This window comes from Cynocephalus volans, chromosome Y (assembly GCF_027409185.1).
Source record: "Cynocephalus volans isolate mCynVol1 chromosome Y, mCynVol1.pri, whole genome shotgun sequence".
In the NCBI taxonomy this organism is placed as follows: domain Eukaryota; kingdom Metazoa; phylum Chordata; class Mammalia; order Dermoptera; family Cynocephalidae; genus Cynocephalus; species Cynocephalus volans.
Window position 1 is genome coordinate 3,328,659 of NC_084479.1, and position 18,953 is coordinate 3,347,611.

The following is an 18,953-nucleotide window of genomic DNA, read 5'->3' on the forward strand; positions in this document are numbered from 1 at the left end:
CCGGACGCTCTCGCTAGGTGCGAGAAGATAATACAGGCAAGGCTGAGGAAGCGAAGTTCCCGCGAATTCCGAGAGCCTCTGGGACGGGATTTCCTAGAAGATCTCGCGAGGTTATGACGAAAATGCACGTTAGCCAAGCGGAAGAAACAGTAGCCATAGCGGGGTTGGTAGAGTGAAGGGTCAAAGGACAACGACGCACGTCTTACGTGCTGACGTACAGCCGGAGTGGGTATATCACGGCGGTGGCCAAGAAGGTCTGTGTCCGGGTTACCAACGTCTGCCTCCGGAGAACTCTAGTTCTCTGTTCTCTTCAGGGATGAGTCATGTGGCGGGGAAAAATAAGGCCGGGCTGGACCAGCAGGTGAGCCGAAATGAGCCTACCGAGGCTGTCTGCGTGTACCCTTTTCATGCCCCAACCTGTCTTGTGGCTCAGTTCGAGCTGGCCACTTTGGTTTTACCTCTCCTTTATTCCTGTGTTTTGCGATGGTGAGGTTGTGGGGAAATAGGAAAACAAAGTGGATTTAACTGTGGGAATCGGGCGATAGGAAGACCGGGGGCGGGGGGAGCAGTAAAGTTAACCGTGACCGTTTGATCGGGCCGTGCGGTATCCCTTGGAGACGCGCAGGTGCGAGCACGACTGATGAGTGATGGGTGGAGGATCGCGCTAAAGAGAACCATTTTTTTGTCTCGATGGGTTACGCTGTCGCTGGGAGACCCTGATTCAGGCCCGCGGGCGTCGTTTGTCTGTAAGCGGAAAGTGAACTAAGACCACGGAATGTGAGTGGCGGGGAGAAAGTGCGGCTTGGGGACATGGTGGCAGCCTTCTTTGTGTGTAGCTAGGTGGTGCTGAGGATCGGAGTGCGAGTTTCTGGGAGGTCACTGACTGAAAACGAAATGGTCATCTCTTGTCTCGTAGTTCGGGTACTGACATGACGAGGACCTGTTTCCGTAGTGGAAAGTTTTGTGACGGAGAAGAATCGGAAAACGATAGAAGGGAGGAGAAGGGAAAATTGCTTCCCTGTGAACTTGTTTCATATTAAAAGCGGGAGAGAAATAAACACTACCACTAGAGTGTCAAGCATTATAACGATGCAGTGATAGGTAGAGCCACACCGCGCTCACTTTGTGGGGGGTGATACAAAATTTTTTTTCTGGTGGTTAGGAATTTGTTTGAATTAACAGTCTTTAATACCTAAAAGAATTAAGTAATCTTCAAATTGTCCCAGTGTAGTTTTTTGAGGTTTTTTTTTTTTTTTTTTTTTTTTTTTTTTAGTTTTAACTTAAAGCCAAGTAGAAAAACCAGTGACATTGAGAACATTCCTTTAATATGATCGTAGCCAGATCGGAAGGTTATGTTATAGGAAATGTTGTTAACGTTTTAGTTTGGTGATTGCGGAGCTTTATTATGGGAAATTGTTACAGAGAACATTTGTTTTGGATGAATGAATTTGAACTCTGTTGCTGACGTATTACTGGCTACCTTCTGCATTTGTCATGCTTTCTAGACTTCAAAACATTCTTAAAACATTTTGAGGCAGACAGGGCAACTAGCAAATGATATAGGACTGGAATTTAGGTCTTCTGATTTGTCTTTAGTGATGCTGCCTTGATTTTTACCTTAGTAATGTGTCAGCATGTGAGCTATTGATATCTCTCTTCTAGTTTGCTGGCCTAGACCTGAACTCCTCTGATAATCAAAGTGCAGGAGGAAGTACAGCAAGCAGTAAGTAAAGTCTTTATATGTATGTATGTATGTGTGTGTGTGTGTATAGAATCTTTATCAGAGCTTAACGTTAATATCTCATTCGAGTTACTAGTTTTTAATTTTTTTCTCTTCAGTTTTACCAATAAAAAATAAGTATTTTGGCATGTCTTGAAAACAGAGAGACTGGTTCTCTTTGAGTTAAAACATTTAAATATTTAGAAGAAAGTTAATGTAATACACATCATTTTTAGAAAACATTATATCTGGTCAATCCTGTTCCAGTATGAAGGAGGAGGGGATATGTCCGTCCTTCTAGTGAATTGACCTGAATTTTGTAAAAGCTAATACAAGGAATCTGCACATTTATGTGCTATAGCTACTGCTACTCATTTCCCATGAACAAGAACCTGAGACTTAACGATAAAACCAAGTTCTCCTGATTCTTGGCTCATGGATTGGTCATATTAAATTGTTTTGAAAAGAAGTTAGATACCAAAGTCTTCTTTGAAAATGGGCTGGGCATGGGTTGCAGTGCTTCTGTGTGTTTTTGGAAGCTTTTTTGAGGTTACTGTTTGGATAGGAGGGGAGGTTGATGGTTATTTGGCAGCAGACCTCAGCTTGGACCTGGGTTTTATTATACTTGTTAACCAAAGAAAGCAATTAGTACACTCTGAAAAGCCTCTTCAAATATAATATTCTCTTCATATACTGTACTGTACTAGCCTCTTTAATTATAATAGAGACATTTCATATGTTTAATTAAATCCAAAAGTAAGAGCTTTAATTAAAATTTGAATATCAGGTGATAAAGTTGACTTTTACTTCACAGATTAAATGCTTTTGCTTCTTAATCTAGGGCTAAGCTGTTGATTGACTTCAGGAACCTCAACATTATAACACCCAATTCCTTCTAACAATTATTTTCCCTTCCATTATAACACCCAATTCCTTCTAACAATTATTTTCCCTTCCAGCTGTTCATGTATTTTCATTTCTCTTACTTATATAGAAACAAAAAGTCTTATTGGGTAATTAATTTAGTACTAATACTGTTTTTTTTCTTGATAGGCTGTTCTGTTATAGCACAATGGTTATATTTAATGATTAGTGTTCATTTATTAGTGTTAATTCGTAGCAATTTCCTGAAAGTAGATCCTTTAAAAAATTTTTGTTTAATTAACAGTAGTAGCTAATGAAATAAATTTGGTCTGAAGATTTATGATCGTAAGATCCAAGTACTGAAATTTGTATGCCAAACTAGCTAGTCTTTTTTTCTTTAAACAAAAAAATTGTGTTTCTAAAGCAGTAATTCATTATAAAGTAGAAATTTTTTCCTCATTTGCAAACTAACTTGTAGAGTACAGGTTTTAAAAGGTTTGTTTTCCAGGACCTATTTAATAGCAGGTATTTTGGTAAAAAGCTGTATCTTGGAGGGATTTCATAGGCTTTTAATATTGTATTTTCTATTTTAGAAGGGCTCTATATACCTCCTCACTTAAGGAACAGAGAATCGTCTAAAGGTATGTCATTAAGCTAACTTTGTAGATGTAAGTTCTTCTTTTTTAGAAGTTAGGCAAAGCCAAGGGAAAATGAAGTAACTTTGGGACATGTATAAACATATTTTTTTCTCTTGTGTTACTTTCAAGACTCTTCAAAACTAGCACTTTCTAATTTTGGAAAAGTTTATATAGTGTTAAGTAATGGGTAGTTCTTGTTTCCTTTGGCAAACTTTGTGCCCAAAGGGCTTAGATTTTGTATAGTTTCAATACACTGGTGCTGATGTATTTGTGAACATTGATAACATCATCTCAAGTTGAAAGTGGTGTGTTTCTGGGCATGATGCAAGACAAACTGCATGATAATAAAGTCCTGCCAGTGTGCTGTCTTTGCAGAGTTGCCACAGTAAAGATGGGATTTGTGCGGATAGTTAATAGTTGTAGGATTATAGCTTTGGTCACACTCAGTAATAGGTTGGGGAGATTGTCTTGTCTCAGTTCTTTGCTTGTACTACTTCATTTGAAAGGTTTTGTCTGAAGTGTATTAAAAAACATATCTAGTGTCTTTTAATATTGTTTGAAATGTAGAGAGATAGATTAGAAAAATATTGTTGGGAATGACAATTGGGTGAGGTACATATGCCAAAAGGGGCTGTGGTGATCTGAGATTTGTGGAAAAGGAAAGATCAGGAAGAGTAGTGAAGCCAAAAGGAAATGAGGTGGTGATAAAAGGGTTTGGAGGGGGAGCAGAAATGGATTACTGAGAAGGTGGAAAACACACTGGAGCTTGTGGTGGGTATTGTGTTTCCATATGTAGTCTAGGTTTCCAGCATTAAAGATGTAAGTGTATATATGTCTGTTAGAAGATCACTTAACTTTTGATAGTATTCTTTTTTCAAAGTAACTGCAGATTTTTTTTCATTGTGTGTATTTTTAGTGTTACTTAGAAAGTATTTGGCTGGAGTTGCACCCAGGGATTATTATGTGCCTCTAAAAGGATGGTAGTATTTTAGGACTTTTTAGAGATGGAGGGGACCTTAAAACTCTTAATTCCTTTTCCAGTTAAGAAAGGTCATTGGTCAACTGAATGGTCAGTGGAACTATAAAGCCAGAGGAAAATAACTTGATTAACTTTCAAATTCAATAATTTGATACAAAGTCTGCATTTAGTTCGGTGCTCAACCTAACCATTAACCAATTTTGGAGCAAGTTTACTCTTGTCACACTCATTAGTCTGTAGATAGGCCTTAGAGACCTGTGGGGAAATTTAGCCAGAGCTGAGAGTTACCTTTTTTCTCCAAGTATACCTGGTCTTCACCAAGCTTAATAGAGATGGTACAATATTAAAATTTGTCAATAGTATGTACATGACTACAACATATAATGACAGTTATTTCAGTTAGTATATTAAATACTAATAGTATATTTCAGTTAGTAAATTAAAACAGAACGCTTTGGTAACCTCAGTGTGAAATTAACTTTAAAACTTTGCAAACGTTATGGGAATGAATTGAGAAACCTTTGTTTTTAAGTAGTAAGGATGTTATGTTGACTTAAGTAGTAAGTTATGAATTTCTTATTTTGAGTTCTATTGGGAAAATTTAGTTTGCTCTAAAAGTTGTGCAGTCCCATGCCCAAAGTTGTCAGAGTAATTTTAAAAGTCCGGGGGTAGTTTTGAATACACTTTAGGCACTTCCCAGGGTATTTTAAAAGTCTGGTGGAGCAGAGTAATCAAAATTGAAATTCCTGTTTTGTATTGACTAATTCCATGTATTTGGTCTATTTCTTTTAGATTTTACTGAATGAAGCCAGAATATTTTTTATTTATTGATGATGCTCGGCTGACTAGTTCTATTTATATTGATGTTGCTCTTCTCCAGGTTCTTCCATTGTATGAGTCTTTGTTCACCATGATGCTTGCTACATCCAGTTGCCCATATAAGTAGTTTGATCATAAATTGCTTGCAGCGTGGAGCTTTATGCTTTGTGAACTTGAAGCTCTCTGTCCTGAAACATTTGATGTGCTTCATCTGATTGGTTATGTAGATCTCATGTTTAGTTTAAGCTTTTCTCTAGGTAACGGACTGTTGATGAGGTATAATGTTATTAACTTGGACTTGGTAAAATTTATATTGTGCATCCTATATGTTATATAATTGAATTTAACAACTTTTGTATACATGTTTGTCAGATTTTTATTTAGGAATGGGATTTAGCTGAAACTCTAACATAACTAGAGCTGCCTTTGAGCTTAAAAGTTCGGGAGAAACACTAAAGATCCTTTTTGAGATCTGTCATGCCTTAAGACTCACAGTCTTATTAAAATAATTTTATTGGAGTAGGCTCATGTATTGAGCATATATTGTTTACACTTATAAAATGAATGGAAACCAAATTATTAGTGTGGTGATAGAACGGTGAAGTATAGTATAGTACTATATTTGTGTTATGTGAAAACTGTTAGAGGTAGTATTAATACAGAACATTGTTCTTAACAATGACATTACCTTACTTAGGATAATAATTTTAGGTTGAAGAGAGGATTAAAGATTGTAAAAATTCTGTTTATGGGACTCATTGACCTTTGTGGTCCCACAGGATAAGATAAAGGGAAGCCTTGTCCATTAAGAGCTTCATAGTTAGGAAAATGGGAGTTCTGTAAAGGTATTGTCAACTTCTAATTTTTGCTTTTTGTTGAAGGAGTCTATGATAAGGACAGTTCAGGGCGGAGCTGTAGTAAAGATAAGGATGCCTACCGCAGTTTTGGGTCACGTGATTCAAGAGGAAAGCCTGGTCACTTCAGTGATCGTGGAAGTGGGTCAAGGGGAAGGTAAATTCTTAGCTTATGTGTATATATGATAGCAATTTAGCAAGATTAATTTGATAAGTTTTCATTCTTTATACTTTTTGTGATTCTTAAGCATGTTTTCTTCCTTAACAAACTGTTAATGAGTTTTAAGTAAAATACTGATTTACTCCATTTTGTTAGTTATAAGAAGTCTTTCATAAAATTAATTTGTTAAATTAGATGAAATAAGTATGTGCTATTGACATAATGAAATTTGTTTTTACTTAGTTGAGATATTTATGGTTTTTCTGTGACAGTTTTTAAACAGTTTTGACTGCACAGTGTGGTGAAATAGATTTTAAGAACTTAATATCTGAATTTAGTCCTTTATTCTGTTTTTTTCTCTAAATAGGACTAGAACTCTACAGAATTTTTTTTTTTTTTTTTTTTTGTCTTTTTCGTGACCGGTACTCAGCCAGTGAGTGCACTGGGCATTCCTGTATAGGATCCGAACCGCAGCGGGAGTGTCGCCGCGCTCCCAGTGCCGCGCTCTCCCGACTGCGCCACGGGCTCGGCCCAACTCTACAGAATTTTAAGTCTTGTGTTCTTGCTTTTCTACCACAAAATATATTTTAGATGATTACTTAAAAGGAAGATGTAAATTACATACTAATTATAAGTATTAATTCGTAGTATGTGAGATCTGTTTAAAGTATAATTTCATAAGAATTTTAAAAATGAAGATATAAATTACACATAAACATTGGTTAATTAGAGGGCGTTATTTCACAAAAGAGGTAAGTCACTATTGAATTCTTGATGTCCTTGAAGGGTAGTTGTGTTGTACAATTCAACTAACACCCAAGTACAGTTCTTGAGAGATGATAATCTGACATTGGCTACGTGACATATTCTGATTGCTTTTTCTGTATAGATATGATAGTCGTGGACGGAGTGACTATGATGCTTTCAGCAGTCGTGGTGACAGAACTGGCTTTGGCAGATTTGAGCGGAGTGGTCATAGTCGTTGGTGTGACAAAGCAGATGAAGATGATTGGTCAAAACCACTTCCACCAAGTGAACACTTGGAGCGGTAGGTTTTTGACGTGTATGCTAATTCTTATGAAACTTATTACCTAGTATAATATATGTAATTACCATTCAATTTCAGGGAGCTCTTTTCTGGAGGAAACACTGGAATTAACTTTGAGAAATATGATGATATACCAGTAGAGGCAACTGGCAATAACTGTCCTCCACATATTGAAAGTGTAAGTTTTTTTTTTTTTAAACAGTTCTTTATTAGTTCCTAATAAAAACCCATTAGGTTATGGTAAAAGATAGATTGATTGTCACCATTATGAACAATCCTGAATAGAAAATGTGTCAAACATATATGAAGAATCCAAAAACTTTTTCAGTGTATATTAGATCCAGGAGTCCATGTTCTTAAAAAATACCATGATACGGTTACCTAAAATCAAAGCAACTGTAAATTAAATCACAGACTGTTACTTCCACTGTTACATTGGTATAAAACAGAAATTGCAGCAGATACAGTATTTCTGTTTTTATATTTGATTGATGTGCTTAAATTTTATGACAGTTCAGTGATGTTGAGATGGGAGAAATTATCATGGGAAACATTGAGCTTACTCGTTATACTCGTCCTACTCCAGTGCAAAAATATGCCATTCCTATTATCAAAGAAAAAAGAGACTTAATGGCTTGTGCCCAAACAGGTAAGCTCACTCACTAGATAAAAAAGTTAAGAATACCTTTAACTGGAATTACTCTAAAAGTAATATTTCTGTAGGGAGACTTGAGTCCTGTATTTAAATGATTTTTTGAGATAGGTCAAGATTAACTGGGCAGTGTGTCTTTTTGTCTTACTTGTTTGGATTCTTAGGATGAAATTAATATTTTCATCAGGGTGTCTTGGGGAATGTATAGCAAATTGTCAGTATGATATTGGTGCAACAGAGAAAAATTGTGAATGCAGTGGAGGAAAAGTTAATACAATTGGGATAAGAAATATAAAATCGGAAAATTCTGTAACCTGTAAAAATATGGGTAGGGTAAATAAAAAGATACCTCCCTCTCTAGAGTTTTGGCAGTAGGGTAGTCCTGTGTCAGGATTTGGCCTAGGTAAAAAGAGAAGGCAAATTTTCTTTCCATATCATTTTTAATATCTTCTTTAAGAAATAGAATTGCATCTTTTACACTATGGGAATTTACAAACTGCAGCCCTAAGGCCAAATCAAGCACTTTTTAATTTAAAAAAAAAAAAAACACTTTTTTTTCAAACACAGCCACACATATTTGTTTGTATCAAACATAGCCACAGATTGGCAAAGACTGGCCCACAAACGCCTTACGGTTTTAGGCTCTTTACAGAAATTTACTGACCCTTGTTTTGTTTTACATTCCATTAGTATACATGCCTACAAAAAAATGTTAAAATGGAAGTTTATACCACATTTGAGGCAAAATGGTTGTGCTTTTGTACAAATTAAAAAGTAAAGAAGTATTGTTTTGTATTTCATTGCTTAAAATGAAATACATTGTTTTTCATTTCATTATTTAAAAATGGATCAAGAAGTTACTTTACATTCTTAGCTTAAGCTTTACAAATTCACTTTATTTCCCAGAAAATTGGGCAGAACAAGAACAATTTCTTCTAATAAAGGGACATTTGGAACACTGTTATTAATATGTAAAATTAATAAGTGTCTTTTTAATAGGATCTGGAAAAACTGCAGCATTTCTTTTGCCTATCCTGAGTCAAATATATGCAGATGGTCCCGGTGAAGCTTTGAAGGCCGTGAAGGTAAAGAGTTGTGTAAGAAATTTTGTTTTAAAGAAGTTTTGTAAATACCTATTAACTTTTTTAACCATGGCAGTTATTCTTAATTTTTATTTTTTTTTTAACTTTTTTCCAATCTCTTTATCTGATGAAATCCAGGTTTAAATGTAATCCTTAAATTACAAAGGAATCTTGCTGTGATGAACTATAAAGAATTTAAAAGTTTTAGGTCACAGAATTGAAAATTATACTTATTTCTTAGGAAAATGTAAGGTACGGGCGCCGCAAACAATACCCAATCGCCTTGGTTTTAGCCCCAACAAGAGAATTGGCTGTGCAGATCTATGAGGAAGCCAGAAAAGTAAATACATGTTTTAGTGATTACTGAGTTTTTCATGTAATAATGTTTTTCATTGTGATAATGTTTTTGTGACTACCTAATTTTTTGCTTACAGTTTTCTTACCGGTCTAGAGTTCGTCCTTGTGTAGTTTATGGTGGTGCTGATATTGGTCAGCAGATTCGGGACTTAGAACGTGGGTGCCACTTGTTAGTAGCCACTCCAGGACGTCTTGTTGATATGATGGAAAGAGGAAAGATTGGATTAGACTTCTGCAAGTATGTTTATTTATTAATTAATTTATTTTGTAATATGTGTATATAGTGTGCCACTTTTTTTGTGTTGTAACTATATTTATTATTTAATATAACAGTTTTTTACTAATATTTTCTTAATTTTAATAATAATTTTGTTTGTAGTTCTTGAAAATTACACTTACTCTTAATTTTGAAAAACAGGTAAAATTTTCATTGAGGCTGTGTGGTTGAATTTTGGGTATGTGATTTTGGGCATTTTGTCTAGTGATGTGTATACTCTTCTGTTTATTTTATATGTGTTAGATTGTCAGGTTGGAATCCCTAAATGTGTACGTTAGCCTAATTAATTGTAGAAAGACATTGCTGTACTCAGTGGTCAGTTTCACAACATAGATCCAGTGATCTATTCAGTATCAACTGAGTGTTTTTTGTAACAGATACTTAGTATTGGATGAAGCTGACAGGATGCTGGATATGGGATTTGAACCTCAGATACATCGTATAGTTGAACAAGATACTATGCCACCAAAGGGTGTTCGTCACACTATGATGTTTAGTGCTACTTTTCCTAAGGAAATACAGGTACTGCTGTAACTATTTTTATTTAGAATATGTGTATTTATAGGTAAATAGGTTCTGATAAGTGTATATTAAAATAGGTAAATTAGGGGTTTTTAACTTATTTTTTACTTTTTCAGATGCTTGCTCGTGACTTCTTAGATGAGTATATATTCTTGGCTGTAGGTAGAGTTGGCTCTACCTCTGAGAACATCACACAGAAGATAATTTGGGTGGAAGAGTCTGATAAGCGTTCATTTCTGCTTGACCTTCTAAATGCAACAGGTAAAATTATGAATAATAATAGTGTCGGTTAATTGTAAGTAGAATCTCTGTAGAGTTCTCATCATTTTTCAAGCAGCTTTATTACTTGGAAGTACTCTCCTTGCAAGTAAGGAGAACACTGAGAATAGCTTTCAAAGCAATGTCTCCTAGAGCTTTTCTCTTTTAAATCTCTTCTGTTCCCTGACCACTTAACCCCAGCCTTTGTTCACACCCTTTCTAAACAGGGTTAAAACAAAAATTACTTTAATTGCCTCTCTTTGCATGTTTACAAGATAAAAGGAGAGGAGTAAGCCAGCTAAAATTTAGATAAGGCAGTGATACTAAATCACTATTGGTAAACAAAGTCTTCTGTTTTTTTAGGGAAGGGTTCTCTGACTTTAGTGTTTGTGGAGACCAAAAAGGGTGCAGATTCTCTGGAGGAATTCTTATACCATGAAGGATATGCTTGTACCAGTATTCATGGAGACCGATCACAGAGAGATCGAGAGGAAGCCCTTCACCGGTTCCGCTCAGGAAAAAGCCCAATTCTAGTGGCAACAGCTGTGTGTATATTTTGTTTTTGAGTTAATCCTGTTTGAGTATTGCTTTTTCTTAATAGAAGTTATTTTTTAGGTGGCAGCAAGAGGACTGGACATTTCAAATGTGAAACATGTTATCAACTTTGATTTGCCAAGTGATATTGAAGAATATGTACATCGCATTGGCCGTACAGGACGTGTAGGAAACCTAGGTAGGATGTTCTTTTGTTTATTGTAATGCATAAAAGGAAGGATTTGGCACAGAATGTTAACAGTAGAACCCTTACTTTCAAGGAAAAGCTGACATAAGATAAATCAGCCAGCCAGAAGTTTTTTAGGTTGTGCAAACTATGATGTCATATCTAATATCATCTTAATTTTAATAGTTTTATTTGTAGTTTTTGAAAATTACATTTAACCTGAATTTTGAAGAACTAGTAAAATTTTCATTGAGGCTGTATGGTTCAATTTAACAGTCAAAGTAGAGCTATTTTGGCTATGTGGTCTTAGGCATTTTATCTTGTATTATGTTTATTTTATAAGTGTCAAATTGTCAGGCTGGAATAGTGTGTTTAATACCTGAATATATATGTTAATTTAATTAATTATAGATATTTAGGAACACCAGGCTCTATCTTGTGGAAACTTAGCCTTTTTATGTACTTTTTTGAACTATTTAGGCCTTGCCACCTCATTCTTTAATGAAAGGAATATAAATATCGCAAAGGATTTATTGGATCTTCTTGTTGAAGCTAAACAGGAAGTGCCATCCTGGTTTGAAAATATGGCTCATGAACATCACTACAAAGGTAGCAGTCGTGGACGTTCTAAGAGGTACGAATTGTTTTGTGCCTCACTCTTGTTAATTGTTGGGGGCAAGAGTTAACATTCAGGGTTAACTTAAAGTATTAGACAGTTAACTTCAGTTACTTAAGTAATTTGGACAAGGGTAATTATTAGGAAAGATGACATGGAATTGCTAGCCTTTCACTGCTGATATACACTATTAGAAGAACGTGAGCACATGAGAATTGAATTAAAAGTTTAAATTGAGAATCAAGAAGTTTAAGGAGGAATTGATCTTTTAATTGAATTTCATACTTATAAAACCACCATACCATGTTTTCTTTACAATAGTAGGTTCAGTGGAGGATTTGGTGCCAGAGACTATCGACAAAGCGGTGGTTCCAGCAGCTCTGGATTTAGTGGTAGTGGTGCAAGCAGCAGCCGCAGTGGTGGAGGTGGTCACAGCAACAACAGAGGATTTGGTGGAGGTAATGTAAATATTTCCCTTGGAGCCTTTTTTTTTTTTTTTCCTTAGTCATATTTTTTAAAGCATGGTTTATTGGGGAAATCTAATTTCCAAAGAACACAAAATCCAACAGTAGTTTTTTTCTGTGTGTTCTTTTAAGTTTACATGAAAGTATTTGAGATAAAAGGGGGGATGAGGCAATAATCTCTTTTTTACATTTTTAACATTTTTAAAACATTTTTTGATAGGTGGCTATGGAGGCTTCTACAGTAGTGATGGATATGGAGGAAATTATAGCTCCCAGAGGGTTGACTGGTGGGGCAACTGAATCTGCTTTGCCATAAGAGTCTCTCCTTCAAATAAGCTAATATGGAAACCAAATGTTACTTAGCCAGACTGTATTGTGTAGCTTCAAGAACTTGCAGTACATTACCAGCTGTGATTCTCCTGAAAACTCAAGGGAACTCAAAGCCACAAGAAGAAATGAAAGAAACAATCAGCAGCCCCATTCAGTAATGGTTTGAAGATTTAATTGCTGTAGCTTGGATTAACTCTCCTCCTGTTTAGTCCCACCCCAAACTGCATTTATAATTTTGTGACTAAGGATCATTTGTTTGTTAATGTACTGTGGCTTTAGCTTTAGACAACTTATTATTTTGATGTCCTGTTGGCTCAGTAAAGCTCGAAACACCAATTGTTTTGACAAAATAAATTTACTGAACTTGAGGTAAAATGAAACCTTGGCACACAGGTGTGATACAACTTAACAGGAAACATCAATTTATTCATAAATATGATAAAGAAAAAAACATTCAGTAGCCTGCGTTAGGACATTTTGATACTTGCAGACTGGAGGGGGGATCCATCTGAAAGTGTAATTAGTTTCTAATGCGGCAAACTGTACTAAGTTAAAGTTCTGACTTGCTCACTCTGTCCTGGATAGCACTTAGAACCTTATACTCTTTAAATAAGTCTTTCCTGTCGTGAGGTGGGAATACACCCATAACATTTTTGAAGGCACTTTTCAAAGTTAATTCAAGTGAATACAGCAATTCCTCATTTAAAGTTTAGGCAATTTATTAACTGTAAGCTAGGCACATGTTAGGCATATTATTGTGGGAACAGTTTAAAGGCCTGGTAATTTAGAGTGTTTGGGAGATTTCATTTAATTATATTTTTTAAATGCCTGCCATAAATAAAAATTGAAGTGTTAGAATGGCTGACCATGGCAATGAGAGTTCTCAGTAGAAAAGCCTGGTTGGATTTTGGTCTCAACACATGCTAATGTTGATGGTTTTTGGTCAAGAGAGTGTGAACAGGGAGGATTATGCAGCGGGCTTTATTTTAAAGCAGATTCACATTACTTTGTTAAAGCTGCATTGAAATGTTAAAATGGCTTACACTTGTAGACTTTAAATTTGAGAATAACAAACTGAAATCCTTGAGATCTCACAGGTTGGAAATATGTACTAAACTCCTCAAGGTGTCAGTTCTTTATAATGCAGTTTTATTGTATTCTATTTGCATATGTTTCCATTGTATTTATAATCTCTTTATGCTGAATTTGGCCAAAGATGATTGTCTGCCACTAAAAATGCCTCTCCCACTTGGAATTCTCTGCTGATTTTGTGGCCAGAATGCCATGATCTTTAAAAACATGTCTTTATAGTGGCACAAGTTGGCAAAAACTTATTTTTAAAGTGCAATAGATTTTCAGGTGTATTGTGCCTTGTTCTAAAACTTTATTAAAGTAGGTGCACTTGACAGTATTTGAAGTCATTTATATGGTGCTATTTCAATTAGTATAGGTTTAGACTCTTGTACGTTTTGCCCATAACTTTTTACAAAGCACTTATTTTATTGCACATTCAGAGAATTTTATATATATAGTATTGTGTGCATGTCCTTAAGCTTCCAGTCTTATTTTGTCTCTTGGAGATGGTTGAACACAGCTTGTCAAGAACTAGAATCTAAAATTTTATTTGGGACCATGGAATGATAGTAGAGAGAGAAGAAAACTATTTGCACACATCAGATTTTAGATATTTTGCTGCTAGTTCGTGTAATATTTATTGAACATTTTGACAGATATTTATTTTTGTAAACCTAAAATGATTCTTTGAAAGCTTAAAGAAACTTGACCAAAAGACAGTACAAGAACACTGGCACTGAATGTTGAATGTAACCATATGTGAAATAATATATTTTGGAGTAGTGTGAGCTTTTAATGTTAAGTCCTATTTAACTTAAGTCAAATTAAGCAGACCTGGCATTGGCAATGTAGAAAGAATTTTTTGACAAAATTTAAGACAAAATTAGCAACCTGAAATTAAAACATGACAAGGTTTTGATACACTTCTCTTAAGATATTATCAAAACACTTCTAAACACTGATGAAATGTCCATGTTCTCAAATGTCCTCTGAGTTTTGTTTAGTTTTGTGTTGTGTTTGGTTTGGTTTTCAATGACTATGTGGCATATCTGCATTCCTCAAACATGTGGTTATCTTTCTGTATTGCCGTTAATAGTGACTTTTACATTCAGTTGTATCAGCCAGCAATATTTTCAGTAAAAAAGAATGGATTTGACTTGCCGAATGTAAACATTGAACCTCAAGTCACTGTGAATGTAGTAATTGTTTACTGTATTTTATATGCTAGCACTGCATGTGCTATGTTTATTCTGATTTTACTAAAATAAAAAATTGAACATAATATTTTCTGTCAATTGTGGCTTAATGCTGAGAGAGCTGTCTTTGAACTCCCTTGTACTCTTAATCTGAAGAGTTGGAAATCTGATTTTTTGTTTTATCTACGAAAGCTGTTTATGACATACCTCTTGAAGAAGTATTCCTGCACCTAAATATTTGAATAAATGATGAAGGTGGCATAACGTTAAAATACAGAGAAACAGATTTTTATTATGAACAATGGAAATCTAAAAGGTCCTATATATGCAGCCTAAGATTGCGTTTTGATTTAGTTTAAGCAACTTAATATGAGCCTGATTATCTTTGTTCTTTTAAGCATTTTGATGTGAAGGATGGCAGAACTAAAAATTATTTGGGTAAAAAGTCAGTTTCAGTAATTCAACAGGTTACTTTTTTTTTTTTTTTTTTGTCTTTTTCGTGACCGGCACTCAGCCAGTGAGTGCACCGGTCATTCCTATGTAGGATCCGAACCCGCGGCGGGAGCGTCGCCGCGCTCCCAAGCGCAGCACTCTACCAAGTGCGCCACGGGCTCGGCCCAACAGGTTACTTTTTGATTGTAAAATAGGTATCTATTTAAGGATTGAGAATTAATTGGAATAGGTCAATAATAGCAAAGATGGCATTAGATGCCCATTGTCCAGCTTTGGTTCTTTCTGTTGGCTGACAATCCATTACCTCACATTGTTGCAGGCAACCATTACCAATTTACAGATATAATGATAGACAAACCGGCCTGACATTTTAATATCTAAAATAGGTATTATAAAATCTTTTTTTTTTAAAGGGAGCACCTTCAAACCTCTTATTGCAGAATGTAAGCTCAATGCTGGAACTGTGTAAATGAAAGTACACAGCTTATATTTTTGTGTCTGGTGTCTTTCACTAAACATTGTATCTGTAAGGTAAAATTATATTGTCAACAGTTGTAACTGTCATTTTAATTGCCGTGTGGAATTCCATTATGTGATGAACACCTTTTTGTTTCTACCTGTGGCTATTATGAGTTACTATTACATGATTTATGGTAGGTGTGTACATTTTCTGCTGGGTGCATTCTAAAGTAGAATTGCTGGGTCTACACGTCCTATATACTTGAAGTTTTCAAAACTGTACCATTTTACACTTCCTTGCATAGTTTATGAGAGTTCTGGTTGCTCCTCATCCTCACTTGTTCTTTACACTTTTTAGACATTCAAGTAGATGTGTGTTATCTTACTGATTTAATTTGTATTTTTCTGAAGACTAATGACAGGTGCTTGAGCCATGTTGAGGTTCATGTAGTCTAACAATTTGTCCTTATCAGTTAGGGATATAGTGAAATACTTAGAGCTAACATGACCTGATATCTGAGGTTTGCTTCTCTACTTCTCTGAAAAAAGATAAAAAGTTGGTAAAATTGTATTAGCAAAATATTGATCATTGTTGCACTTACTTGATGGGAATATAGTTCAATAAACAATGAAAATTGTTAAACAGGAAATGGTATTTGTAGAATACATACTGTGTGGGGATTCAGCAGTGAACCAGCCAGATAGGGACCAAATCAAGGCAATTTTTTTCTGAGTAGAAATCTCCCAATTCCATCCCATCAGCCCAGGCTGTTCTTGGATGTGGTCTGCCACTGCATCATTGCTTTTGTCTAAACTGACGCAGTTTAGAAATGAAGTTTTTTTGCCCATTGAAGATGACAGTTATCTAATCTTCTGCTTATTTCTAGGTGTGTGGGTTTATTATCCATAGCTTCAGAGACTGCCTGATGAGTTAAGTTCTGTCTTCTGTGGCAGGAGATAGAGCTACAGTGGTCTCATTTTATTGGGCGAGATGAAATGGATGCATCTCTGTAACAGTAGAAATAAAAAGGTTAGACAAGCCTGTCTTCCTGACAAGTGTGAACTTGAAATGGTGCTGGTATGTGCAGTGTGTTGGTTTTCTGCATGAAAAGTAGGAGCTCTTTTAGAACTTTGTTTTTATTTTGGTAAAGGGAGAACTCTAGGATCACTCAAATCAGCAATAATTGAATAAATATTCACCTAGATTAAAACATGTTCGTACTAGCACCCTATTTAATAGCTGCAAAGGGGAATGGATGTATTTATACAATGAAATACTGTATATTAATGAGAATTAATAATGTGAATGAGGCTCAGATTGTTGAGCCACAAAAGACAAATAGAAAATGGTACATATGTTATGGTTCTGTTTATAGAAAGCGCCATTATGGAAAGTTTGAGAGAGAAGGAGGTAAGGCTATATAGTTACAAAAATTTGGGATAGTAGATACCTTGAAGTAACTAGAGGAGACTAAGAAGAGAGCTTTTGTGGTGTTGATAATCAGTGGATGTTGTTTTTGTGGGTATAAGTCACAGATATGTTCACCTTGTAATTCACTGAGAGCTATACTTTTTTTTATTCTTTGGAGGTTTGCCAGTACAGGGATCCAAACCCTGGACCTTGGTGTTAGTCAGAACCATGCTGTAACCAAGTAAGCTAACCAGCCAGCCCCTGTACATTTGTAGTGCATTTTTCTGTTTACTAGCAATATGTTGTAGTGGACCCCCCCCCCGCCTTTTTTTTGCCGAGAATAGTTTATTGCACAAAATCTTATGCGAATTTTGGCAAATGTATATACTTGTTATAAACTCACATATAGATCGAGATACAGAATGTTAGTGTTCCTGAGAACTTATTCATTTTATCTTAAATTCAGACAATAATGCCTCTATAAGGCATGGGAGGTGGGACCTGCATTTAATTCCAGATTCTCCTTGGTTACCTGTTACTTTTTTCCTGCACATTGTGTTAGAGCGATAGCAAGGATGACCACAAGAACCTTCTCAGTGCTTTCTGTATTGAGCTTTAAATCGTCAATCATTTTGTTGTCCGGAAAACGATGTGCGACTAGGCTAGGGGTGTAGGGGAGCACCATTCCCTTTTCTTCTGAGCCATTTCCCAGTCAGTATCCTAGGAGATTTTCTAGAATCTCAAGAGTGGTCAGTACCAGGTGCAGGATTGCTAATAGCAGACTGGAATTTGCATCCAGGTAGAGTGAGTGGTCACAATCAGTACAACTCAGTATGGTCAGTGTTTTTTCTTTTGGTAAACCAGTCTGCAGAGGTAGTGAGGTTGAAGCTGTAGGAAGTTCATTGTAGGTTCCCTGAGATGTGAGGCTTTTCGCGGCCGCAGGTATTTAGGTTTTAACTAGGGCAAGTACATTGTGCACCTCCAAATTTCATATGTATTCTTTAATTCAAGATTTTTTTTTCAGTGGATTCATATACTGCAGGTTTTCATCCTGGAATGACCCAATGCACTCACCTCAGTCACGACAACTTTGCTTGTTTTCATGAAGAGTTCTGGTAGGTTTCTAGGTTCCATTAGGAATTCTTGTGTTCGTGAACAAGAGCCCCCCACTTGGCACTGAAGCTTCTTTAGACACACTTTCAATATCTGAAAGTCAGAGGTGGGGTAAGTTGTGCAACTATTTCTGAAAAGCAAACATTGAGAAGTCAGGATGACTTTATGACTGACGTGGAAAAAGTGATGGGAGATCATTCTTGGCCACATCTCAGATCAAAAATAATTTCAGCAAGCAAGAAAGTACGCTTGTAGTAGTTGAGAATTACGGAATGACTCCTGTCAGTGAGCTGTACTATTGGAATAACTAGCCAGGCTGTATCGTGCATAACCAAAGTGTGAATAGCCTAAAAAGACATACCACAAGCCTAGACCCTTGTTAATAGAGAATTACCTTGTGTGTTTTTGCTTCCTGTGGGATTTTGCTCATTTGTATTCTGACTCCTCATGCTGGATTTCTCTCTTTATATTGAGCTCTACTCCCACCATTTGGTCTCTTGATATTTTTGCCTCATCCATGGGGCTCATTGGGCTTACGTAACTTGATCTTGCTCAGGTTCCCTCTGCTCTCACTCTTCTCATTGTGAATGCAGCTTCTAACAGAGTCACTGGGGACAACAGGAACTGATGCACATGTCACGGTTCTGGACAGCAATTATCACAGCTTTTTGGTTAATGTAACCCAGTCAGGCTAAATGATTCATCTGGCCCGGCTATTATTCATAATACAAGTAACCTGCAAATTTGCAGCCCTGTACTTTGCACATTTAATTCCTTTTTCACCAGGCTTCCATGCCAACTGCCTTCCCTCTATGCCTCAAATTAGCACCAATTGTGTTATATCTCTGAGTAAGTGCTCTGTATCCCAGTAAGTCACCACAGATGT

The 18,953-nt window shown here is 35.9% G+C and overlaps 1 protein-coding gene across 2 annotated transcripts; it reads left to right on the forward strand.

Annotated features, from left to right (window-relative positions):
• Positions 1–276: 276 nt before the first annotated feature.
• On the forward strand, positions 277–14,657 carry LOC134368925 (ATP-dependent RNA helicase DDX3X-like). Of its 2 annotated transcripts, XM_063085162.1 has the most exons (17): positions 277–361; positions 1,663–1,723; positions 3,178–3,225; positions 5,902–6,031; positions 6,924–7,082; positions 7,161–7,260; positions 7,596–7,731; positions 8,734–8,819; positions 9,058–9,156; positions 9,251–9,411; positions 9,828–9,972; positions 10,089–10,233; positions 10,594–10,775; positions 10,846–10,963; positions 11,432–11,585; positions 11,889–12,025; positions 12,252–14,657. In XM_063085162.1, the coding sequence occupies exons 1-17, from the start codon at positions 317–319 to the stop codon at positions 12,329–12,331; spliced, it is 1,986 nt and encodes a 661-aa protein (XP_062941232.1). In that variant the 5' UTR covers positions 277–316; the 3' UTR covers positions 12,332–14,657. The 2 variants fall into 2 exon arrangements, with proteins under 2 accessions (XP_062941232.1, XP_062941233.1); XM_063085163.1 differs by lacking the exon at positions 9,058–9,156.
• The last annotated feature ends 4,296 nt before the right edge of the window (positions 14,658–18,953 follow it).

What these genes read in the sequence shown, in the direction of transcription:
- LOC134368925 (XM_063085162.1), top strand. Translation starts at nt 317, where the DNA reads ATGAGTCATGTGGCGGGGAAAAATAAGGCCGGGCTGGACCAGCAG. An exon ending in AGGCCGGGCTGGACCAGCAG is followed by an intron (nt 362 to 1,662) that starts GTGAGCCGAAAT and finishes TCTCTCTTCTAG; the next exon opens with TTTGCTGGCCTAGACCTGAA. An exon ending in TCTATGAGGAAGCCAGAAAA is followed by an intron (nt 9,157 to 9,250) that starts GTAAATACATGT and finishes TTTTGCTTACAG; the next exon opens with TTTTCTTACCGGTCTAGAGT.